Source organism: Nuphar pumila, chromosome 9 (assembly GCF_984573655.1).
Source record: "Nuphar pumila chromosome 9, dmNupPumi1.hap1.1, whole genome shotgun sequence".
Taxonomy (NCBI): Eukaryota; Viridiplantae; Streptophyta; class Magnoliopsida; order Nymphaeales; family Nymphaeaceae; genus Nuphar; species Nuphar pumila.
In genome coordinates this window covers 87,833,636-87,861,020 of record NC_143257.1, presented here as the reverse complement: position 1 = coordinate 87,861,020, position 27,385 = coordinate 87,833,636, and the positions used below count along the sequence as shown (strand labels likewise).

The 27,385-nt window shown below is 39.3% G+C and overlaps 1 protein-coding gene across 2 annotated transcripts in view; it reads left to right on the top strand.

The window, feature by feature from the left end:
* The window catches only part of LOC149828679 (ubiquitin carboxyl-terminal hydrolase 6-like), a 115,472-nt gene that overhangs the window by 81,543 nt on the left and 6,544 nt on the right, over positions 1-27,385 (top strand). For both annotated transcript variants that reach the window (XM_090017683.1, XM_090017682.1), the window contains exons 9-14: positions 17,034-17,084; positions 18,871-18,979; positions 20,110-20,198; positions 20,281-20,350; positions 20,479-20,559; positions 21,569-21,658. In XM_090017683.1, the coding sequence (XP_089873809.1) occupies positions 17,034-17,084; positions 18,871-18,979; positions 20,110-20,198; positions 20,281-20,350; positions 20,479-20,559; positions 21,569-21,658 (490 nt within the window). The remainder of the gene's footprint in view (positions 1-17,033; positions 17,085-18,870; positions 18,980-20,109; positions 20,199-20,280; positions 20,351-20,478; positions 20,560-21,568; positions 21,659-27,385) is intronic.

The following is a 27,385-nucleotide window of genomic DNA, read 5'->3' as shown; positions in this document are numbered from 1 at the left end:
GATTTAAAAGAAGTATATATGGATCCACCCCCTGGATATAATGTTCCTAAGGGCAAAGTTTTGCACCTTAAGAAAGCTTTGTGATGCAACTTTTCTTGAAAGTATTTTTTTAAAAGAGTTTTTTCAATAAAATTGTCAGTGCAAATTGTGCATCAAATCTTAAATTAACTGGTTCACACTAGTAGTGAAGTCTGGGTCGAACTCAGAGAACGGGTTTGTAACTTTTGTACTCCACACAAGAATGAGCTTTATTGCCTTAAAATTAAATGTAAAGAAATGTGTTACCTTATTACAGAGGTTCGAGCATAAAATAAAAATTATTACAACCCCCAAAAAATTAAAATGGCCTTTGGCCCTAAAAATAAAAATAAACAAAAATCTGTAGGGCTCTTTTCGCTAGCGATCTAGCTTCCCTCGTTCACATGGGCACGGCCCTCGCTATCGCGCTTTCATCACCAAGCGTTAACCCACCTGCAAAACATAATTACAAAACAAACGAAGCACTAGACTCCCTATTCTAGTGAATGTTAGTTACATGAAAAATAAGAATTAAATCTAGAATCCAAAAAAAATCTAAATATCTAATTCTAAAGAAGAATAAAAAACTAGACTTCAGAATTGGTTTAGCCCACAGTTTGCTAAACGTGAGTTCCAAAACAATTTTTTTTTCTTTATCATTTAATATGTAGCAAAACTGAAAGCCAACAAAAAAAATCAATAACCTACTAATCTACTTGTAAACTAACAAAAATGAAGCAGTTAGAGCACATGAATCGAGTGCGGTCGTGTCCCCTACAGGATCTGATCTGCAGATCAGATGACTCAAGGTGTGTAACCCAGCTGGACTGAATCTGGCTGCTGATCTGATGACCCGTATCTGGCCTGGACAGATCTGTAGGTCAATCATACAAGAAATATAGGGCTGGACTAGCTGATCAGATGACCAATCAGCTGCAGATCAACAACCTGAATGCGCTGGCAAATCTGATCGCAGGCCTGATCAGGTGTGCTGGCTGGATTAAGGCTGGCAGCCGATCAGGGCTAGAATAAGAGCGTCACCCGGTCTTTGCGGTTAGCTGCGGAACAGGCCGGATGTGCAGTGCAGACCAAGTCTGTGTTGCTGTTGCTGGCAGGCTTGATCGCTGGCCTTATCAGGCTGCGCTAGACTGGATGGATCTGATCAGATCAGGCTTGGTGTATTGTTTGGCAGACCTGATTAGCAGGTCTGCTGCACATCAAACAGATCAACAAAAAAAATATATCGCAGACCAGATCTGAGCTCGCCGATGGCAGGCTGGGCTAAACTGGCAGATCGGCTGCCTGAATGGATCTGTGCTGGCCTGGTCTGAATACGCAGACCAGATCTGATCTGGTCTGGGTTGCGTGGATCAACTGGACTAATTGCAGGTCAAGCTCAGAAGGCTCGGCAGATCAGCCTGATCTACAAACAACAGATCTGTCTGTCAGGCTGACAGATCGTCTGATCTGGTCTGGGCTGCAGATCAGGGTTGGCTCGCTCTGCGCTGGCAAATCTGATCAGCAGATCAGATCTGAACAACCACTAGATCAGTCGGCCAGACCTAGAATAAAATTCAGCCCACTTTTTCTTTATTTTCCATTTCAACAAAAAAAAAAACAGAAACTAAATTATCAAATGGAAATAATCTAATAAAAGGAAACTACACTTTGCAGCAACTAAAAAAATATAAAAACTGATGCATGTAAAAATTAATCAGGACTCAACTATACGCAACACTATTAAAATTTAAAGAAAAGGGGGAGAAGAGGCTTACCTAAGGGGGGTCGCCTCCGACGGAGTGGGGAGAACAGAGCGGTCTTCCGTGATGTTCGCACATCATGCAACACCTCCTGACCAGAAAAGAAGAAGTCGGTGAGGAAAAAGGGAAGAAAGGAAGAAGAAGAGGGAAAAAGAAAGGAGAAGAGAGAGAGAGGGGCGTGAGTTCCAAGAGGGAGGACGCCCCTCCCTGTCTAATCTCTATTATTTATAGAGGTCAATTAGGTTTTTGAGGTGTTTTAAGAAATTTTCTAAAACACTTCAAATTTTTAACAAATTCAAAAAGCCTCTGTTTTCAAAACTATTTTCTAAAAAAACCTTGTTAGTAAAAACTGAATTTTGCTAAGACACTCAAGTGGGTTCACTTTTTCGTTTTTTTCTCCTTTTGAAATTAAAACGTGCCCTGTGGGATCATGCAAAATATTTGATTAAACAAGGGTTATTAATACTCATTTCACATATAATCATGCATATAGAATGTATATATTATGCATGATCACTTTGTATGGTCTTAAACAAGCTCCAAGAGCTTGATATGATCGTTTTAGTTCTGTTATGCTTAAGCTTGGATGAATTGACACTGCTTTGTTTGTTAAGAATTTCGTTGTAGGTATTGTTATTTTATTACTTTATGTTGATGATATGATCATAACTGGAGCAGATAAACATGGAGTAGATCAAGTTAAATTTATTCTCAAGTAAAGTTTTGAAATGACTGACCTTTGTTTTCTGAGATTTTTCTTAGTGATTGAGGTTGCATATTCCCCTAGAGGGTATTTGTTGTCTCAATTCAAATTTGTAACTGAAATTATTGACAAGTCTGGAATTACTGATGACAAAAGAATAGATACTCCCGAAGTGATAAATGCAAAGATGAGAATTGATGATGGAGATCGGCAGATGATTGGAGCATTTGTTAAAAGAAAACTATCATTTGTAATCTAATAGCTTATCTCATATGTAATACATCCCTCATATGTAATCTTTTTTTAGTTTTGTTACATAGTCTAGTTAGGGTTAGGATAGTTACTTTTTTTTTGTTTCTTTTTAGACTTTTTTTTAGCCTTTGTGCTTTTTGACCAAAGTCAAAAAGCATAAAGTGCTTTTTGACCAAAGTCAAAAAGCACAAAGAAGAGTGAGTAGTTGGGAGCCCAACGACTCCCTCTTCCCTCTTATTCTCTTGTATTATAAATAGGGGATTCTTGTAATGCCCCAAAAATTTTAACTTTAATTATAGTTCAAATATTAAAATTTTGAGACCAATTTTTTTTTATAAGTATAAGTAAATCAAATCTTATAATGCAGAAACGATTTTTAAAAACGATTAAGACTTTGGGCGCGGTTACACTAAAGATAACAATCAAATCAAAATGTACGGGATATACACATTTCAAATCACGTGCAATATAAGATTGAAATATGAAGAGTTTTAATTTCATTTCAAATCAGAGTATGAAAAAATACTTCAGTCTCTACATGATCAAGTACTTAAAACGAAAAGATCATGAATACCAAGATCGCAAGGTAAGAGTGGACCCTCGAGGGTGCAGCTCGACCACCCTTCGCTCCAACTACTCATCATACTTTACCTGCATTACCTGTCCCCCATAAAACGGGGTCAGACTCGCTAAAGTCTGGTAAAGCAATCCAAACTCAAACTTAAAGAAAACATATCAAGCAATTAAAGGTAAAGATATATTATTCATCCATCGCCAAGTGATAGACAAGGAAACAACATCCTATGAGTCATTCATTTCAAGCATTCGAACATAAAGCATTTAAAAACATTTCATCACTTAATATTTTATTCAACCTTAACTCACGTAATAAAGCATAATCTACATGCATCTAAGACATTGAGATCATTGCATCATTTTTATATGCATTCATAATTCTTATAAACAATACGTCAAATCACATTTCACCATTCCAACGTGAAACACACCCACATACCTTATAAGTAATTTAGTTAGATATTCATGATACACATCAATCATGATACATAGGTGTGATATATTTACTCAGACAATCATAATGCAATCATTTGCAATGAAACTATGTAGGCGTGATGTATCATTCACCTAATAAGTCAAAACTAGTCATTTGGAGGGGTGATGTGTCATTCATCTGTACACTAATATAAGCGTCATAATCATAACCTCATATCAAGATCTAAAATCAATAAGGATCTGATTATCATATCTCAATTCAATATATAATCATGCTATAATAGAAAAGCCAAATCTATAGATTCATAACTGACTATCTCAATCAACTCAGAAGATCATCACAATTCATCATAATATTTCATTTATTCATAATAAAGATTTACAAAATTCACACCGGATCACCTGGTCTGGGAAATATACAACCTCACAAGGAGTTACCGCCCTAGACGGATGGTCTGCCTGGTCTTGGACAATGCACTTCCTCACAGGAATATACCGTCTTCGCGGGCTACCCGCTCTTTGACAATGCACTTCCTCACAGAGAATCCTTTGGGAATAGTTCCTCAACGGGTACCATATCCAGTGAAAATTATTGTGATACATGCATCAATACAATTGACCACTCTCAGGGTCGATAGCCATCAATACTGGCATAAGCATGTATACAATTAAAGCATCACATCATACATCACTTCATATGACATTAAAATTATAAAATCACACATTTAACCAATAAGGCTTCATGAACCAAAGTTCACTATTGAACTTAAACATTTATTGCATACATTCATAATTTCATTTCACGTGGCATTTAAATCATATCATACAGAAACATATTATCCTACGCATCATATCATCGCCACAAAGAACATTGCACTTCATAAATTGAACCTCGAAGCATGCGTAAACAAAACATGAGTTCTATGCATGCATACGTGAACATGCACATTTCATAATATGAAGCAACTAAACCTCAACATACATAACTCCTACGTAGTTCGAGATTTGCACACGATAAAAGTCATATGCATTTTTCACTACATGAATCGATATATCACCTTAGATATAATTGTGTAAGGGTTGGTCAAAATCTCATTGACCATCCAACCGTACATCATAGGCATATATTTCTCAAGCAAACAAGACATACAAGTTCAAAACAATTTATAACATTTGCATGCATTCTTCCATACAAGAATAAATGAGTTTATTATATGACAAGACAATATATATAACATTCACATTATGCATCGAACATGACTTATACATATCCATAGTAGTTATATGTGCATGATGTATCAAATTCATACAAACACACAAAGCAACATAGCATGCGCAAACCAAAGTATGATGACACACATTGCGCATATATTATACATTCATAAGTGCACGGGTATTCAAACACACACACACACAGGCATATTTGCAGCAAACACACTCCATATTTCGCTAACTACAATCATGACAAGCATGATCTCCAAATTACAATCATAAGAATCATAGATATTCATAACTAAGTGAAGTGTGTGAGCATAACTTATATTTGCAATTCATTTAAATATTCAGTGCAACGACATCATGCTTACACAATTAGTGCCTAAACATGTTCTCTACAAGTTCAGTTAAGGTATCTTACCGTAATAATGTGAAGAACAATGAATCGAAACTCAAAAGACTGAAGAGTTTTGAAGTCCGCAAAGACCGCTACCCAAACAATACAACGAATCCTTCGTGTGCGATCGCAAATGCCAAAAACTCAAAAAATGCCAATTATAGCAAGATTAGCCAAAAATAGCAAATTACCTATAAATCATTACCAAAAGCCAAATAACACACAAATACACTACAATAATTTACAAACTCCATCAAAAATATAATATATATATAGTGATTTATAGCCCAAAATGGTTCTATAAATGCAAATTATACCTTGATTGGCTTGAATGAACAAATGAACATGTAATAAATAAATAAATAAAATTCAAAAACTAGAAACACATTTCTAATTTGGAAATAAAAAAATGAGTTCTTTATTTATTAATAATCCTTAAAAATTATGGGTTTTACAATTTTCCCCTTTTATTTTGCATTCTTGAGTGTGGGTTTCTCCCACTTGAATCAAAGTCTTTTTTATTTTCATTTGCTTTGTAAAACCCGCATTTAAAAAAAAAGGTTTTCGGACCTTGGTCGGGGCCAGACCCGACCCGGGCCCGTTAGGGTTGTAAAACTCGATGCAAGGGTGAGGGTTTTTAAGAAAACCCTCTCCCCTGTGCGTCGCACCCCGCCCGTGCCGTTTCCCTCCTTCCCTCTGCAAAAATGGAAACCCCTTTGGGGTTTCCCGAATCGGTGCCTCCCCCGTGCCTTTAAGAGCACGCATGGGGAGGGGACGCCCTCACCTCCCTGTGCTCCTCCTTCCTTCTCCCTCTCGAGTCTCCTCTCGTCCGCTTTCGTTCCTTGCGTGTGACAACATCGACGATGCCGACCGACATCGTCGTCCGATGCCGTCGATCCCCTCCCAGGTACGCCCTTTTCTTCTTCTTCTTTTGTTGTCGAAAGGTCGGCAGGAGGCCGTCGGCCCCCTGTCGCGCCTCTCCCTTCTCCTCCTCCACCGTCTTCTTGTTCTCCTCACTCTGTTGGCTTGCCAGGAGACCGACAGGAGGCCCACGGCCCTGTCGGACCCTCTATCTCTCCTCTCTCTTTGCTGGCTCAGCAGTAGGCCGGTGGCTCCCTGCCTTGCCCTGCCTCTCCCTCTGTTGTCTCACTAGGAGGATGGCAGGAAGCCGACGGCCCCTGTCGCACCCTTCCACTCCCTCTGTGCCTACCTGAAGGGCGGCAGGGGACCGATGACCCCCCTGCCACACCTTCCCCCTTCTTTTCTTTGCGTTGTTGGGAGGTTCGCAGGAGGCCGACGGTCCCTGCCGTGCTCTCCCTCCCTATTCGTCATTGTTTTGTCAGACAGGGGTCGAGGCCCCTACCGTTTGTTGTTTGGTCAGGCAGGGGACGAGGCCCCTGCCGTTCGTTGTTCTGTCAGGCAGGGGACGAGGCCCCTGTCGTTCGTTGTTCGGTCAGGCAGGGGTCAAGGTCTCTGTTGTTTGCCGTTTTGTCAGGCAGGGGTCTTGGGCCCCTGCCGTTCAATTCTTTCCTGGTAAGCAGGGGCCTTGACTCCTGTCACTCATCTGATTTCGTACGACAGGGTCTCAACCCTTGTCGCTCATGCTTTCCGCCAACATGGCAGGCCTTACCACTGCCCTTCTGTTCTTTTTACAACTATGGCATAATAGCTTTCACTGTAACGTCCCAAAATTTTAACTTGTGATTTCGAAAACATTATCGAAAAACCTTTCAAAGATTTAAAGTTTTCACTTTTAAAAGCGACAACAGAAGCCATTTAGAAAGGAGCACAAGTCAACAATCCTGGGTACGTTAGCTGAAAAACCATTATTCACACGAACAACTACTTAAAGGAATTGAGGAGATGAGGTAATAGATTATTAATAAAATCTGCAGTTTATTACAAAATGAGCATTTTCCCCAAGCTCAATAATCTAAAGAAAAACTCCAAAACTTAGAGCCAAGCCGCCGGCAGAAAGAAGAGAAATCTTGAGCCATGTTGCACCACGCCATCAGCCGCTTGTGAAGTCCTACTCATCACCTGCCCATGAAATGGGTCAGTTTCACAACAAACCAGTAGGTGCACGAATAGGTAAGTAGAATAAAATAAGTCAGGACATTCATGAGATACGCACTTTATTATATTAAAACAACAAATACAATTGTGATCTATTCTAACAAGTGTAACATATGCAAGGAGCTATTGTTTGAAACATTTCAAGCAGTGTAACTCTCAATCATCTACAACTATTAAAACAGATAATCTTTAAGTTCTGATATTAACTGGCTTGTGGGTACGCACAGACGCGAAACGTAGAAACAACCGAGACCGATCCAGGGGTTTATTATGTCAGGTATTTTTATTAACCCGGATGGCTGATTGAGTCCGCTCCTAAGGGGACGGTCAGTGACCAAGAAAGTAAATCCCCTAAGGCATTCGTGGCCCATGGATGCATCCAACTTCTGCAGAAGTACTTGGAAGTTACCACCTTGGATAATTTATGGTAATCCCAATTCCCCTAACTTTGATAACTGGGGAAGTCGAGTCTTTTGTCCGTGGGGTGGTTGTTAACAACCTGTCTATCGGAGTTTTTGTACCATACATCCTCTCCCTTGATGAACCGTGAAGGTCGAATGGGTACGACGGAGGTTTCTTAACCGCTGCCCCATTCTACATGTTCTGGTCTGTTAGACCCACTCGAGCATCTTGCATGTGAAAGCGAGTTGTCACCATTTATGTGATCTCAGCATTGTGCTAAATGCACGCTTCGAGGTTGCTACAACCTCATCATCCAAACATCGTAACACACATGGGACGTACTTGTCTAAAAGTACGGTCGTACCTTCCTAGAGGTACGACTACGATGAGAGAGCAACAATTAATGTCTTATGATTCTTTTGGTTCATACATGACATGTATTGCTCTTTGAGCAATTGGCCTGTGGAGGCCAACATTATCTCATTTATATCAATAAAGTATTGATTTTCCACTTCAAGGTACTCCATGACCTCTCGTAAAATTTATACCGTACTTGTCTTAAGGTCCGGTTACAGTAGCAATTGTCGTGGGTTTCTCTCTAAAAATGAGTCTACCCATAGAATTTACATTAAACATGCAATTTCAAAAGAATAAGGATAAGGAGACGCAAAACAGACAATCACAAGTTAAGTAATCCTACAGGTAAGCATGTATGCCAAATAAACTATTCTATCACAGAATTCTTATATTTTATTTCAGTCATACAAACTCTTCGTGCAACTTTCCCCTACCTTGGGATGTCGTGCAGCTGTGTGCGTCTACGAGTGTAGATGATACGAGGCTCAGGCCGCGGAGCCAGAGCGGGGTTCGATGCGAAGTCTGCAAAAGTGTGAGAGTTATTATGACATAGCTGTAAAAAAAAACAGATGGGCAATGGTAAGACCTGCCCGGTCGGCGGAAACTGATGAGTGGCAGGGTCAAGGCTCCTGCTTAACAGAAAAAGAAATAGAATGGTAGTGGCCCACGACCTCTGACCAAACAGCGGACAACAAGGGCATTGACCCTTGCCTGACCAAACCACGAATGACAAGACAACGGATGGCAGGGGCCTCAGCTCCTGCTAGACAGAGCAGCGAATGGCAGGGGCTTCAGCCCCTGCCTAACAAGCAGTGAATGGCAAGGGCCTTGGCCCCTGCCTGCCAAAACAACAAATGGCAGGGGCCTCGGCCCCTGCCTAATGAAAGCAATAAATTGGAGGGGCCTCGGCCCCTGCCTCACAAGAGTAACAAATGGCTGGGACTTCGGTCCCTGCCTGACAAAGCTGGATGATAAGGGCCTCAGTCCCTACCAGACAAAACGATAATCGGCAGGGGTTGCGGCCCTTGCCTGACCAAACAAGGAAATGGCAGGGGCGAGGCCCCTGCCTGATGAACGAATAATGGTAGGGGCCCCTGCCTGATGAACGAATAATGGTAGGGGTCCCTGCCCTTGCCCCTGCCTGACAGAACAGGAAATGGCAGGGGCCTCGGCCCCTGCCTGGCATAATTATAAACGGTAGAGGCCTTGGCCCCTGCTCGTCCAAATAGGGAATGGCAGGGGCCTCAGCCCCTGCCTAACGAAACAAGGGATGGCAGGGGCCTCGGCCCCTGTCTGATAGAGTCACGGCGACAAAAAAAAAAAGAGAAAGCATAGCACAGGGGGAGCGGGAGGGTGCAGAGGGACAACCGACCTCTCGTCGGTCGTCCGATAGCCCATAGGGAAGAGGGGGGGTGCCGCAGGGGCCACTGGCCCCCACTGGCTCACCGGCAACCTCAAGAGAGAGAGAGAGGGAGACGACAGGGCCCCCCGTAGGCCACCTGTCGGGCCTTCGATGGCCACAGAGGAAGTGGGAGGGCACGGCAAGAGCCGTGCGCCACCTGTCGGGCTCCCGGCGAACCCTCAAGAAGAGGGTGAAGAGGGAGGGCATGACAGGGGCCATCGGCCTCTTGTAGTGCCTTCCGGCGAGATGCCAGAGAGGGAGGTGAAAGGAGAAAAGGGCGTACGTGGGAAAAGGATCGTCGGCATCGTCAGTCGGCAGTGGTCACAGCGGCGGCGGCAATCGGCGTTGGCGGCGTGCGCAGGAGGAGGAGGCTCGAGAGGGAGGTGCTTCCCCTTGCCCTCCTGCGGTGCTCTTAAAGAGCTCGGGGGTGGGGGGGGGGGGCGAGAAATCGCGGAAACCCCGATTGGGTCGAGGGCGCGGGCAATGGCGGCGCACAGGGGAAAGGGTTTTTCTCAAACTCTTTCCCTTGTGTCGGGTTTTAAAAACCCTAACATGGACAGGCTCGGGTCGGGTCCGGACCCGACCCGGCCTGGGTCCGATATTATTATTTTTTTTTTAACTGTGGGTTTTACATTCACACTCTTGCAGATTTACGCAACGAGTCCCGTTCGTGCTCCGCAGCTCGAGCCCCGTATCATCTACACTCGTAGGCGCACACAACATCCCGAGGTAGGAGAAAGTCGCATGAGGATTTTGGATGAATGAAATAAAGTAAAAGGATTCTGCGATGGAATAATTTATTTTGCATACATGTAGAACATTATAACTTGTGATTTCCTGTTGTGTGTTTTCTCATTCCTACTCTTTTAAAATTATATACTTGATACCTATATGGGTAGGCTTATTTCTACAGTGATTCCTCTTACTGCGTTTCTGTATTTGCTTACGGTTGTGATTGCATTGTAGATGCTTTATTTGTTATTACATGTTAGATCTTTTTTTCGTCCTCAGGTAAGCCTCGTAGGGTGCGCAGGTGCGTGTACCATATTTTGTGCTTATCGAAAATGTGCGAAATTGGGTATATGCGCTAAAATCTCGAGAAGAGGATCGTCCTGGTGCAAGGCCGACTTCTTGAGCACAAAATCTTGTTTTTAAAATGAATATTCCATCTGTGTGTTGCTAGAGGCAACTAAAAGTACCCTGAGTCGGTTACTCGGAGGAAATGATGGGATCCACAATGATCCCAAGACTTGTCTGAAAATTCCTGTTTTGTAGTGATTGAGCATACCAAGTATATTAGTGATTCTATGAAATACTGTGATGGGTTATCCTTCCAGAAACCCACAAGTTGCTATCGTAACCGAACCTTGAGACAAGTACGATATATACATTACGATAAGTAGTATGAGGTCGTTGAGTACCTCGAAGTGTGCAATGAGCACTCTGTTGAAATAAATGAAATAATGATATTCGCCTCCACAGGCCAAATGCTCAAAGAGTAATGCATGTCATGTATGAACTAAAGGAATTGCAAGATATTAATGTTTGCCCTTTCATCGTAGTCGTACCTCTAGGTAGGTACGATCGTACTTTTGGACAAGTAAGTCACATGGGTGTTACGATGTTTGGATGATGAGGTTGTGGCAACCTCAAAGCGTGCATATAGCACAATGCTGAGATCACATAAATGGTGACAACTCGCCTTCATAGGCAAGATGCTCGAGTAGGTCTAACAGACCAAAGAATGTAGAATGGGGCGGCGGTTAAGAAACCTCTGTCGTGTCAATTCAACCTTCACGGTTCATCAAGGGAGAGGATGGATGGTACAAAAACTCCGATGGACAGGTTGCTAACAACCACCTCACGGGCAAAAGACTCGGCTTCCCCAGTCATCGGAGTTAGGAAAATTGGGATTACCATAAATTATCCTAGGTGGTAACTCACAGGTACTTCTGCAGAAGTTGGATGCATTCATAGGCCACGAATGTCTTTGGAGATTTACTCTCTTGGTCACTGACCGTTCCCTTAGGAGCGGACTCAATCAGCCATTCGGGTTAATGAAAAACACATGACATAATAAACCCCCAGATCGGTCTCGGTTGTTTCTATGTTTCGCGTTTGTACGTACCCACAGGCCAGTTAATATCAGAACTTAAAGAATATCTCTTTCATAATAAGTTGTAGATGATTGAGATTTATACTACTTGAAATGTTGTTATATATGTTTCAAGACAATAGATCTTTGCATATGTTGCACCAGTTAGAGTAGATTACATATTGTACATGTTGCTTTTAATGTAATAAACTGTTATTTTCATGAATGTCTTGCTTTATTTTATTCTACATTGTTTATTCGTGCACCTACTAGTTTGTTATGAAACTGACTCATTTCATAGGCAGGTGACAAGTAGGACTTCACAGGCGGCCGATGGTGCGATGCAACATGGCTCGAGATTTCCCTTCTTTCTGCTGGTGTCTTGGCTCTGAGTTTTGAGTTCTCTTTAGATTTTTGGATTGTGGGAAAGAATGCTTATCATTTTGAAATAAACTGAAAATTTTATTAATAAGTTATGATTTTGTTTTGCACTTACTCTGAGTAACGGTTTTATGGATGATGATGATTTTACTCCTAACGTGCCCAGAATTTTGTAACTTGTGCTTCTTTCTAAATGTCTTCCGCTGTTAATTTTTAAAGTAAAAATTTTTATCTTGAAAGGTTTTTCGTCAAAGTTTTTGAAATCACAAGTTGAAATTTTGGGGCGTTACAGGCTTTGCATTCTTTTTTAGTTTGGTGTACGAACACTAGTGGTTATTGTGAGTGTATGCTATTTGTGAGCCTTCGTGGTTCTTTTGTGAGATTGGTTGTGAGCATCATTTGAAGATCCAATTGTGGACTTCATTTTCTTACATGGTATTAGAGCCATTGGAGTGATCAAGCTAAGGTTTCTTGGTGCATTGGGAAGTGTGTCATTCACAATTTCTTTGTTGAAAGAAAGATGTGAAGTTCTTTACAAGTGGTGATCGTGCGAAAGCTTGAGAAATTGGAGGAATTCTTGTGCACATCATCCGTGGAGGAATTCTTATGCACAATTTCAGAACGTATTTGGTCGCCCTTGCCCTGTCATCAGCAAAAAGGTTCGGGCAATACCGCTCTAGGCTCCTGAATTTGGTGGTATAGTCCACCAAACTCATACCTCCCTAAGTTAGCTCATTGAACCTCTGCTACATCCTTTCTCGAGCAAAGGAGGGAAAGTAGGTGTCCAAGAACTCATCCTTGAACATCTCCCAGGGAATCATATCCACTCCATCGTACTTCACCCTTCGCAGGGTGTCCCACCACTTCTTAGCATCGCCCTTCAGACGGTACATGCCAAAAGCGGTATTCCTATCCTCGGGGATGGGTAGGACATCGAATGCCCGCTCAGTCTCATCGACCCAGCTCTCGGTTGCCTTTGGGTTGGCCTTCCCTGTGAAAGTTGGTGGATCCAACTTCAGGAATCACTCGTAAGTAACTGTGTTGGGGTTCGGAGCAACCTCGCCCGGATGGACACAAGTAGTTGCCTATGCAGCCTGCGTTGTCATTGTCTCAGTCAGAGTGTGGAGGGCATTCATCATGAAATCCCTCCGCTCCTGCCAATCCGTGGGAGCACCAGAAGAAGTCGAAGCGCCCTCGCGTCGATATATCTAATACATGAAAATTTTGCAAAGTTATGCCCTGATCGATCCTACCCTCTTAGAATTGATCCCGTAAATTTACAATAAGTATAATTATATAAGCACATCAACAACAACTACGCCTTCATCCCAAAACAATTGGGGTCGGCGATATGAACCAAAAAAGAAAATCATTCTGGGTCTTCCACATGAATCCTTCTCCTCCAATCATTTATATCCAAAGGCATGTCCTCGTTGAGGTTCAAAGCATTCATATCCTTTCCTATCATCTCCATCTATGTCTTCCTAGGCCTACCCCGACCGCTTTTAACTAATATATTTTCCCATTTCTCCATCCTTCTAACTGGAGCATCATTAGGCCTTCACCGAATATGCCCAAACCACCGTAAACGATTCTCTCTCATCTTATTTTTAATGGGTGCAATGCCTACCTTCTTACGTATCTCCTCGTTCTGAATCTTATCTTTTATTGTATTTCCACACATCCATCTAAGCATACGCATCTCAACTACACTTATTTTTTGAATATGATGTCTCTTGGCAGCCCAACATTTCGTACCTTATATAATCACATCATAATTTCTTAATTCATATTTAAAAAAAAAATTAAACCATAAATACATAAAGAATTCACATACTTTCATAAAAGTACCTCATAGCCTTACCAGTGAAGGAGACTACTCTAGAGCACGAGGCATGACTTGCTGACATTCTTGGACAGGGCTCAATTATCAAAAAAAAATTTGGTACAAAAAGTTGGTAAAATATAAGATTTTGTGGTGGGCTCTGACTCTAACGACCTCAACTCATCATACCCATGAAAAAATGGCAATTTTTTTTTTAAAACAAGTGCGAAAACTTTTCCAAAAACCCGGGGCCCTTACAGTTTAAACACAATCACCACCACAAGGAATCTTATATCCATCATTCACACCAAGCGCAAACTTTATTTATTAAAATGCATAAAGTATGAGACATAAGCAAATAAAATGTAAATAAGCAGAAAGAAGAGTCATGTTGTCTAAGCAATCGTGTGGTCTTCTTGTAGCTCCTCTCAAAAGCAAGTTAACTCACTAGGCCTCTAAGGCTGCGAAAAACACAAAAGTAGGGGTCAGAATCCACAGAATTTTGTGTACGAATTTCTTTAATGAAACAAATAAGTAAAATAACATAAATAAGATTCATATAATATTTTAGAGAGATACAGTTATGACAAATTCATAATTCAATTAACTATTCATGCAGTAGGGAACAATTATTAAGCATGAGGAAACAATTAATAAACAATGACCATAAATTAAGCAATAAAGACATTTAACATGTATTAAGGAACAAACACCATGCATTCACCAATATATCACAAATTAAGAGAACAAGTAAATATGCATGATCTAATACATAGCAGGAATATGCATGATTTTAGTGTACATGCATGAATAAATTATTATTTTTTATCATAGTTTTATTTTTATATGCATGTCCCTATTAAATGTACACAATTTAAGTTTCTCTTTTTAATTATCATTGCCTACGGATACTTCAAACGGGTAAAAGTCCCGAAGTCAAGTAGGGTTCTTAGGGTAACTTAGCACACAAGTTGTATTTTATTACTGGGTTCTAAACTTAGCCCTCGATTGATATCAGGAATCAACATCATCCATCGGAACATTGGAAATCAACAACCAATGTCGGGATAATATGAAAATCAATAATCATAATGTCATTTTCTTGGTATACCAAAACAAAAGTTGTATCTACACACCACCTCCAGGCAAAGCGGCAGACTTTCCCTAAAATCGTGGCTAGGAGAAAAACCTCAATATCGGATTCAGGAGCAATAACAACGCACATAGAGTTTTAGTATCCTCACGGTTCCTCAAAATTGCAATGTCCAAGATTCACATATTTTAGAAGGGACATCATGGAAACATAAATTACATTGTTCTTTTAATTTCTTTTATCTTGTTATTAATTCATCTCTTTTAGTTTGCAATTTAACATACAGAATTAATAACACAAACTTGCAAATCAACATGCGAAGCTCTTCACGGGACCACAGCCCGTGGCATCATAGAACAGTGCAATATTAAATAATAAATAAATTTTCAGAAGCTTCTAAAAATTGTCAAATTAACTTGGGAAGCTTCTTAACATTAATTAACTCCAATTTAAAGATATCTAATGAATTTAAAGTTGAAAAAATCATTGGACATGATCCAAATCCATCTCCAAAAGTTCAAATGGGTCTGGGTTGGATCAAATCCAGATTAATATGGGTCTTGGATAAACTCCAAATTCATATTAATTTGGATGAAATTCATCAGATCCGGTCTGTTTCAAATCTGGATCTGAACTGACAAACTGCTCCTTTTTCGAAAAAATGTGATTTTCGTGTCAACCGTAACCCGAATCAAGGAAAATAAAACATTGTTACTTTCAAAATTTCGAGACGCATCCAACGATATATAACATAAACTTCGCCTCTGAAATTCGTTCGAAAATAACCTGAATATCGCTTGAATTTAAAGGTAAAAAATAAAACTCTTTCTCACGTTTTAAGTGGCTTGTTTAGGCCTTGGCAATGAGACCTGGGCCAAGCCATCGGCCTAAAATCGAGAATCTACCGAATTTTCTTTTATACTTGGCCAAATTTTCAAAAAATCTCAAAATGACTAAGTGTGAAAAAATGCGATATTACACTGATATAGGGTAGAACCAGCAAATGAAACCCAAATACAAGTTATTGCTGGAAATAAAGCCAAAAAACTTCTTCAAATCCAGCCAAAATACCAAAACAATGCCCAAGATTGATGCCAAAGGATTTGTTAACCAAAAATAATCCGATTACAATTAATCCAAGCCACCAAGTGCCCTTGATGAGATCTGAATCAATAGATTTCAACAATCTGAATACTATTCATCCCCAAATCCAGAAAATACTAGAAAATGATAAAAATCCAAATCTTATCCAGTCTTCATGATTCTTGATTTGTGTGGCTTCTAAAATCAAGTTCTAGCAATTACATACCTCAAATGGACGTCATCCTCGAGGCAAACAATCCGAGAAGGCACTGGAGCACAGTAGAACAGGAATGAAGCTTCTAAACCATATATCCCTCTTTTGATCTGTCAGTTTCTCACAGCCCACCTTCACACAACACTCTCTCTTCTTGAATATGGCTCTGATACCATATTAATCAAGAGAAAAATGAATTCCCAAGGAGATAAGAAGGAACTCTTACAAGAGAAAACTTCATTACAACCATAAAAGGGGGCCTCCCCTTCAGCCTCACTGCAGGACAAAAATAGTTGACTTTAAAAAAAGTTCAAAAGTACCCCTAGAAAGAATGAGATATACATACATGTACAATAAAGGGGTATCACACTAAATGGTAAATAGATATGATACACAATTCTTAACAAATACTGTCCTTTTTCTTTTTATCTGATTCAGATGGAAGAATTGCATGATGTGTTTTCCATGTTCTATGATAGCTGAAGGCTTTATATGCACTTTGAGATGTTGACTAGTCAGTTCGGTACATGTAATGTCCTTTAGCTCTATATCTCTAGACTATCTTGTATGTCTTTATAGCATAACTCTTTTTGAAATTTGGATGCTTTAGCTTATAACTATTATCTAATTTTGTTACTATTTTCACCTGCTTTCCTGCCCACAGGTTTGTGTTTAGTTGCTTCTGATCAATTTATAGATACCTTCAAGTTCCATCAGGTCCAGTGGTTAACTCATTATTTTGGATGTAGGGGAAATCATGAGATTGTGAAGTCCCTCTTTGGAATTGAACTTGTTAGCAGGTGATTGTGGTTCTTAGCTAATCTAATTTTCTCATCTTGTTAACATGATTGGCTGGCTTTCAAACTGTACTGGTATGTTGTAATTTATATTTTGGAATCTAATTGTTATTTTTATACTGGGACTTCTTGAAAGAACTTGGATATTTGTTGCGGACTGTATACCTTCTCATTCCATAAAGCCAGTTGGGAGTCAATTATCAGCTTGCATAAGCAATTATTTCCATGGACGGTTATAAGTATTCAGTGCACATTGATTTCTGCTTATGCTAGTTTTCTTTTTTCTTCTATAGATTGATTACCCTTGCACTTGATAAGCATTGAGAAAAGGCACACCTGTATATATTGTGGTCTTCAGCGTAACTTTAAAATAATTTCCAGCAATACCTGACAACAGTATTCACAATCATAAATTAATACAACAGATCTGAGTATATCCAATTGGTAGGTGAACAAAAATGTTGTATATAATTAGTTCTTTTATAAACAATATGCTCCTAAACTTTTGTATTTTTTTAATGCTATGTCATAATGTAGGAAGACTGGATAACATTGTTAAGTAGAAAGCAAAGAGAACAAGTAGATAAACAATTTGAGATACTCAGATACTGGACCACATTTTAAATATAAATATAGCTTGTCAAACTTTCTTTTTTTTCGCTTTTTACTTTTGATATTGGTTCCTAGGTGCTTCTTATTTCCTCCCTAAGTGGCTTCTTGTACATTTATGTTTCTTGTTTTTAACTTTCTTTATGACAAGCTAGGTTCTTTGTATTATGTATGTCATTCCTATGGAAGGGTAGTCTATGTATCCTCAGATTCCCTTCTTTATGTGGACTTTTCTATTCCTTTGTTTTCCATATCTAACAAATCGTCTTGTATGTTAATATTTTATGATTTTTGGGTCAGTTTATTCTCATTTTTCTTCACACTATTTGATTCCATCACCATTCATACGAATAATGCTGTACAGGGAAAAAAATAAGAAATGCAATGCCATATGATATGCCAGAGCTTATACCATTTTTCTTACCTCCTTTTTCTCACTATCTGAATTTAACTGAGTTTCAGTTATTTCGATAATTGTGAATGTGATAACCTATTGGTGGTCAGTTGCTAGTTATAGGACTGATTTTTTTTCTCTTGGTAATTCATGTATCATATATTATAGATTAGAAAAAGATTTTCATTTCTCCTGTATGACAGGCCGATAGTGTTCTATAAATTAGGTAAACAGCAATACAAAGTGTCACAATACCATTTGTACAAACTAGGTTAATTTCAGAATTGACAAGAATGTGATGGATGCTTCTGGACAAACTTCTATAACGTTATAGGCTGCAAATGGTTGTTAGAAATTATTTTTCAATTTCACAGCTGGATTGGGTAATCATTTTCTTATGTTCATTTGGATTGCTGACACGACAATCATACTGTAGACCGGCATGCATCTTATCTGGCTGTTATATGACAATATGAGCACCGAGAAATTTTCACTATAGGGCAGCAACTAATTGTAAATCTTTTGGGTAATTCATGAATCAAACTTTCATTTTCTCCACCAAACACCCCCCACCCCACCCCACCCAAAAAAAGAAAAGAAAATTTAAAAAAAGAAAGACTCGTAAACTCTAATATAAATGTCATGATTACAGTCAGTCCCTGCAAGGTGGAATGTTGTTACTTCTTATAAGTTTTAGCACTAAATTTCATATTTCACACTGTATTACTTTTCTGTGAATTACTCAAATCCCTGCTTGAAATGCCGTATAAACTTTTGGTCCATCAGGGTCCACTGCAAAGAAAGTGATGAAGAAAGTTCAGAGAAAGAGTCAGTATACTCTCTCAAGTGTCACATATCACAGGAAGTGAACCATTTGCATGAAGGCTTAAAGCATGTAAGTTTCCTCCAATAGTTATTATTTTTACAGAGATCTTGCATATATATATATATATATATATATATATATATATATATATATATATATATATATATGCAACCAGATGCCTGCACATGTGGAACTGTCATGCTTATATATATAACCAGGTGCTGCACACGGGGGACAGTCATGTTTTTTTTTTTTTGCAAGTTGTAAGCATATTGGATCTAACTCTAATTTTTAGAATCAAGGCAGGTTTACCTTTTGCATTGAATCAGTAATTCATGACTTTCTTAAAGTTGCCAACAACTTTTTACAATTTACAGGAGGGCCATGTCTTTTTTCCCAATAAAAGTGGATTTTGGGTTTTCACCATAGTTTTAAGTTTTCAGTCAGTATAAATGCAGTTCGCTTTGGAGATGCAATGTGAATCATGGCATGCCTTAGCAGCCAGTATGAATTAATGGTCTGACAAACTTGGAATAAGGGACTTGAGCAAACTGTCTTTATGGCCTTGTGTTCCTGAGTTTCTAAGACCCATCAGTTAAAAGAAAGATGGCTACAACGTTAAGGATACTCTTCTGTGAACTTTTTTCTCTAATTATGCAACTCAAAGGCTAGGTTTTGTCCTTTATCGTGTACATTATGTTTCATGGAGTTTTCATCGGGCAGCATGGTTTGTGGTTACTGCATATATTAGAAAAAATGTAACCTTAAGCAGAACTCTACAAAACTTTTGTTTTGGTTTTGCATTGTCCAGGAGTTTGAGGGTGGTCAACTCATCATAAGGTTGCTTGTGAATGTTTTACCTTTTTCTTGGTGACCCATTTTTTTTAGTTAACATTAAATGTATCTCTTTGACTGTTGCACCACTGATAGTTAACATTTTATGATAATTTTAACTGTAATGAAACAACACTGCCCATGCTTTCCCTTCCCCTACTTGCTGGGGATTTCTACATAATTGGGATTCTTTTGAAGATGTATCATTGTCATCATTGGTCATAAGCCTGAGATGAACTATTGATTAACAGTTTCATTTTTGAGGAGTCCCCAGAAGATCTGTTTCTTTTGCACCCTAAACAACTCTGAGTGACTCCCGGCAATTCTCAACCTGAATGTTTACTAGTTGTCTGTGTTGCTTGCAGGGTCTCAAATCAGAGCTAGAGAAGGCTTCTCCTGCCTTGGGGCGAACAGCTGCTTATCTTAAAGAATCATGTATAGATGCTTTGCCTAGGCAAGTGATCACCTTTTCTTCAATTCAATTTGTTTTTCACCAGTTTGGATACAAAAACAATGCATTTTGTTGTTGCTTGTAGATATTTGACCATTCAATTTGTTCGCTTTTTCTGGAAAAGAGGAACAAATCAGAAAGCAAAGATTTTGCGGGTAAGGTCTAATTCTTTTGTAAGAGTTGAAAGACATCATTCTTCCAAGGAAGTGCTGGTTCTATCAAAACCATTAATATTTTTGTGTTTGTGTTTAAATGATAACTTATATGGATATGTTCATCTCAGAAAGTTGACTATCCGCTGGAGTTAGATGTCTTTGACTTGTGTTCAGATGACCTTCGGCAGAAGCTGCAGACTCCTCGACAGGTGCTTGCATGAGAACTTGAACACTAGATAATGATTGTACATCTCCAACTATAAAGCTAGAACGGAGTGCCATATGGTCTATGTCACATGGGTGCGGGTGCGGGTGCGGGTGCGGGTGCGACACGGGTGCGGCGCAATTTCAAAAATTTTGGACACGGGGACTCGGCTATATATATATTAAAAATAAAATAAAATATATATATATATATATAAGACTCGGTCAAAGTTGTGCCCATTAGGGGACAGGTGATGAGTTGTGAAGGCATTCTGTACACTTTCTTCATACAGGAATAATTCACTTTTGGGCACTTTCTTCATACACTGTAATAATTCACTTCCTTCATACAGGAAAAAACCACAAAAACTTGAGTTGTGCCCATTCTGTACTTAAAACTTGAAAGTGTACAGGTTTCTTAGTTGTGATGGGTTTTTTTCCTTACAGCTGTAGCCCAGAAAATTTTAAAAAAAAAAATCAAAAAAAAAAATTTTTTCCAAAAAAATGGACCAAAATGACCCTGGGTGCGTTGACCGCACCCAGGGTCGGGTTGACCGAGTCCGAGCCGCACCCGTGTCGGTGCGTGTCGACGCGGGTGCGGCGACCTTGGAGCCGAGTCCGTGTGACATAGCATATGGTTCACCTTAGGCATCCCCCAGCAGTTCAATGTTTTTCTTTTTTAATGAAAAAAACATTGAACTGCTGGGAGATGCCTAAAGTTCAATGTTTGATGTTCTAATTTTATATCTTCATAACAAGTATCATTCTTGGGTTTTACTTGGCAGGGGGACAACTTGTGAATTTTTTGAAGTAATTTGTTTTATTAGGAAAATCTTGGTATACACAAAATTGACTATTAAAATCAGGATAAAATCATGATACGAAAAGAGCCACTATTTTGAATTATTGTGGTCCTGTCATGAATTTCTTTTGATAAAATCATGAGAAATTCAGAGTATCAGTGATATCTTTGTACATAGGTTCATTAAATGATTTTGCTTTTTCGTTTTTAAGATCTTAAGAGATGAAGAAAGTGCAAAGCTTGGGTTGAAAACTAACAAGAGAAGCAGTTCAGAGGAAAAGAATGTTGACATGCTAAAGGAGGTATGCATTATGTTTCTTTCTACACTTCAAATTTACTTTTTGCATCTTGTTCCTCCTGGGAAGTGTGTTTTTGATGATCTAGAAATTCTCAGAATCGGAGACTTAATTAGATGATGCAGTTGGTTCTGCCTGTTTTGGTTGTAAACCATCAGCACACTTGAAGGTGCTCAAGATGCATTATTATTTTAGCCCAGGGTGCTCAAGTTCTTTCTGAATTGGAAATAAGTTGTAGGATCCCAAAATCTGTTTTGATAATGGTGTTAATAATTGAGAAAGCTTACCTGAGAAAACTTTGTTATATGTTTGGGAGAATCAGATGGTCTGCTTAGTTTTTTAAGGCTCATCTTGCTAGTAGGGAGTTTGTTGACCCAGTCAGGCTTGGGATGCATGGACATGGAATTGAGTGGCTCCAGAACTTGAACCAGTCAGTCAGGTTTCCTAGTGATTACGTAGTAAATGCATTCAAATTTGGCCTTTGCTTAGAGAGCTTTTTCCATCATGCCTTTTGTCAATTGCAAGTAAGGTCCAAGCTATGTAACATGGACGCGACGCAACGTGGGTCCCACTGCACCGGATGCGGTCAACGTAACCATACCCGAGATTAAGTTTGGGTTAAAAAAAATGAAAAGGGGTTTTAGGGGCATGCTCCCCCCCTCCCTCCCTTCTCTCTCATTTTTTATGAGGTTTGTTGGACCTGAATTAAACTTGGACCAATTTGATTAAACTGATTGAAAACTGTGTCGACCCAGGTCTCGTTGAATCTGAATCAAACCTGGGTCCACACTAGAGTTACCAGTTGAGGAAGCGGGAGTAAGAAGTGTAACGCCCCGAAATTTAACCCAAATTTTTGAGGATTTTTTTTTTTACCATACTGTACGACACTGACACACATGCACATGTTAAAACTCTTGCATCTTACAATCCTCATCCATGTTATCCCCCCCTTCAGGTGTATGCACCCAGTTACAAAGCTATTATGATCCAATCCTCAGTTCTGTAATGAAAATTTCTCGCAGCATTCCAATTGAACAGAAATTCACCCATAAAACTTACGAAAATCTGATTTATTTGGCAAGAAAGACTATAAGATTTACCAGTTAATCTGCTAGCTAATATACTACAGAGAGGTACAAAGCTTCTCCATAAATCAGATAAAGTTTAAATACCGCTCCTTTTTGTGAAACAGCGGTAGTTGCAATGTGAGCCATTTGCAACATCCATGACTGGTGACACAGCATGCTTAAAACCAGTACCCCACAAAAATTGTAGTAAAACCCTACTAACTCAGATTAGACAAATTCATGATTGAGTCTTGGCTTCCTAAACCAAGAAATACCAAATTCCTAAATAGGGTATATGTATATGTGTGTGCAGAACCACGATTCTGCATTGGCATGGGACTTGGCCCACTTGGATGGACTGAATAATGCTAAGTAGCATACCTGAGATAGGTACACTACAAAATCAGAGTATAACCTACCTCTTCCGAAGTTTTTTCTCCCTTGCTGCCGCAGATTTGGTGCAGCCGTGCGCACCTACCTCACGTCGTGCGAGAGAGAGGACAAGAGAGTGAGAGGGCAAGAACGAGAGAGTAAGGAGGGGGGTTTTAAGAGATGCGAGAAGGAGAGAGTCGGTTAGAGAGAGGGAATGGGGGAGGGAGATCGTGGGGGAGATGGGAAAGATCATGGGTGGGAGAGAGAAGGGGTCGGTTACCCATTTTCTCCAACGGCTGCGTGAAAACACGCAGCCCTTCTCTCATTTAACTCAAGAGCAAACCCTTTTTAGGGTTTGCATACTTTTTTTTTTGTGCTTTCATTTTAATGCACCTATGGGTGCGGGTTTGGTTTGCCTGAACCCGTGACCCGCAACCTACTTATTGTTTGGGTCCACTCTTGAGCCTATCCGGATCCATGGATGGATCCGAATCCTCTTTTAGATTTTTAAGGTGTTAATATTTAAAATTTCGAATAGGGATCCAAATTGAATTACTATGGATCCATTTACGTTATCCATAAATTGACATAACTTATTATGGATCCAGGATCTGCTTTATTTATAAATCCCTATAAGAGATCCGGATCTAAGGATCCAAGGTTTTCTTTATACTATGATTTGGAATTATGGATCCAAATAAATTATTCATGGATCCAAAATACACTATCGTGGATTCTAAGTGACTTATAATTGATCCAGGTAATATTTTAATTGGATCCCAACCCTATTTACCTCTCCGATGTCCAGGATCCAAATAGAGTAATGCAGATCCAAACATCTCATAGGCTATTACGAATCCCTATAAGGCATTATAGGTCCGATATAAAAAATTTCTTATTAAGAATCTGATTTAAACTTCATGGATCCACTCCATTCGTCTTGGATCCAATATCAATTCTAACCCGAATATTAAGGATCTGATATCAAAGGCCCAAACAAGAGATTGAAATTTACTACTAGATATCCACATAATAGGTTTGTGATCCGATATCTGTGATTCGAATAGAATATTAGGGTTTTGACATTGAAGATCCAGACAGGATATCCGAGATCCAAATATGTATTAAACAAATAAAATAATAAAAATATTAATGTACCAGCTTAAGGACATAATTTCAAGTTTATTTATCTGATAAAATTCACAGGTATTACAAGAAGAGATTTAGGAAGTAGAAGCGGGAAGCGAGGCGCTTCTAAAATTTTAGGAAGCGGGAAGCGCGAGATGACTTAAAAAAAATTGAAAGCGAAGAGGAAACAAAGTGGGAAGCGACCTAGGATTTGAGTGGGAAGCGAATATGAATTGAGTTTTCCCGATATTGGGCAAAAAATAATTGTTAAAGGCTCTAACCCCCCCCCCCCAAAAAAAAAAAAAAAATCACTTCCTAATATTGGAAAATGAGCGGGAAGAAGCGGAAAACACACTTTCCCATTATGGGGAAGCATGCTTCCTCGAGTGCTATAGTGTTTTTTATAACCGTGGCCCACACCCAGGTCTCATTCTGATTCAAAGTATATCGGACTTGGGTCCAGAAATTCAGATATGGGTTTAAGCCCAGGTCTGATTCGATAAATCAGACCTTGGGTCTGTCACATATCTGATTAGACTAAATCAAACATGGTCTAGATCTGGGGCTACATCCCTACTAGAATTGAGAATTTAAATCTGGGCTAACTAAAGACTAGGTCAGTAGGTTCTGAATCAATTTCATATATAGAGAGAAATTGTAATGCCCCAAAATCCAGAACTTGTAAACTTTTTATGAAAATTTTGAAAGCTTTGCACTCAATCATTTTTCAGAGTTTAAAATGGTAGTCCAGCAGAAAATGGTATTTGAAATAATAAGTCAATAGACCTTGGGCGGATTACAGGCGAACTTTTCTTTACACAATAGATTTGTATCTCCATATAAGCATTGAAACCACATAGATTCAAATGAGATTTTTGATAATTAAAGTTTATACAAAAGAGGAATTAAAAAAAAAAACTTATACAAAATTACAAAATGTGCTCATGAGAGAAATTGTGCACAGTGTAGGATGGAATATCAACAGGGTGCAAGAAATGATGCTAACATGGATGATTTTAATGAATGCACGCATGCTTACTGTGGGAAATAAGAGATGGGAAGGGAAACTCCAACACAAGTATGGTGAATGCAGATTGAGATTTTGAAATGCTAATGATATAAACAGAAAATGGAATATGCAATAACAGGGTAAAACACAAACATAACTGAATATGAGGGACTAGGTTTAAGAAATAAGTTGAGAAAAATACCTCATAAGTGTTAAAAACCACTTTGGCAATGCCCCACTATTTATTTTATCCTTTGCAGCAGTTAAGACCCCTGTGGTAATGAGCGTCTAGGTGTGGCATAGCGACATTGGAAGGGTGCTGGAGGCGCAACAGCAGTGATGCTGGGATATGCTGCTTGATTCCATTGCAGAGTATATTCTGAAGAGCTCAGCATCTAAGTGGCGAACAAAGTATGTCCTGCAACAAAGCAATAGACCAAACTTGATAGGGCATCTGACTTTGATCCTGCGTATTACCATAGATCAGAATTTCCAACTGCAGGGCGTCTCCTGTATTACAGCAGATCCAATGTTTTAGAGATGAGTTTTTGCAAGGGATTTGCGAATGACAGAGATTATTAGGACACATTAGAGATTCTTCATTCCAGCATCCCTGGATGATTTGATTCTTGATAAGTTTATGAGGGTCTCCAACAGGGAGCCATGGTCGTCTTTAGCACTTTCACATTTGAATTAAGAGCACATATTCCTCAGTTTTTATCAATTCAGAAGCAGCTATAAATGGAAAGATAGAAGTGTCTCTTTTGATGTATATGCTCATGAATTGTCCATGACTCCATGACATCCAAAGATTGTAGAAAGATATATTAGTCTTCCAGATAATACAGAAATTACATCTAACAAGCAAGCTTAGTGCATGATTCCCCTATAATATTTTTTTACCCATATGCTTGCAGATATTTGGAATCAAAACCAATAAGGAAAAAAGAAAAGAATGACACTCTAAGTTCCTCAAATTGTTTTGCACTTTCTAGTATATTTTATTGTCATAGAAATTATTTTTCCTTTTTACTGTGCATTTGTGCCCACCCTAGTTTAAATTCCTGACTTTGCCCCTGCTGCAAAGGCAATACCAGAAGAGGACGAAGGAGAAGATGAGTGGAAAACATCGACTGACTAGGCCAAGAGTTGTTGAATGTCCTGTTGAATATACTCAAGAGCCTTAGTCTGGCCACCTAACAAGATATTTGAAGTGCTAAGTGGGATCTTGATATAATCACGTCATCGCGCCATCGTCTGCCGTATCGACCTAATCATCACCTGTATCCCATAAAACAGGTCAAACTTATAAAAATTTAGTAGGTGCATAGATATCGAAATTTAGAACAAGACTAACATATGTGTGCGTTGTTCCTTTTGTGATGTGCAGTTCAGAATAAGTAAAATGAGCATGATAATCTTGTTTCGATAATTAACTGTCCTGATGGTACGTACACGAAAAACGTAGAAATAACTCTGATTGCCCAGGGATTTGTTATTGTATGTATTTTGATACCCCGAATAACTAGCTGAATCCGCTATTAAAAGAACGGTCAATGACCGAGAGAGAATTCCCTAGAGGCATAAATGGCAAGAGATGCATCCGAACTTCTACAGAAGTCAATGGGATCTACTACCTAGGATAATATTTGGTAGCCTAGTCCCCTAAGTTCGATGACTGGGGACACCGAGTCATTGCTACTCGAGAAGCGTAGTTGTTAACAACTTGTCTATTGGAGTTTTTGTATCATCTCATCCTCTCTCTTAACGAAACCAAAGAGACGAATGGGTATGTCAGGTTCTATTTTAACTAGCGACTCATTCTACATGCTCTGGTCTTTTAAACCAAATCGGGCATCTTGCCTATGAAGGCGATCATCACTATTTATGTGTTTTTCTTTTAATCAGCGTGCATTATCACACTACGAGGTTATTATAAACCTCTCATCCAATCATCGTAGTACTAACATATCGTGCATGTCTAATAGTACCACTACGATGAGAAGGATATCGGTTTCTCAGAAAAAGAAACCCAATATTTATTTAGAAATTTCAATGTTTCATGCTTTAGACTGAAAAATATCCGAGTCATTTCGGATACCAAAAAGGATCGGACGTACGTACCACCTAGGGCTACGTAGTCAAAGCCTTTCTGCT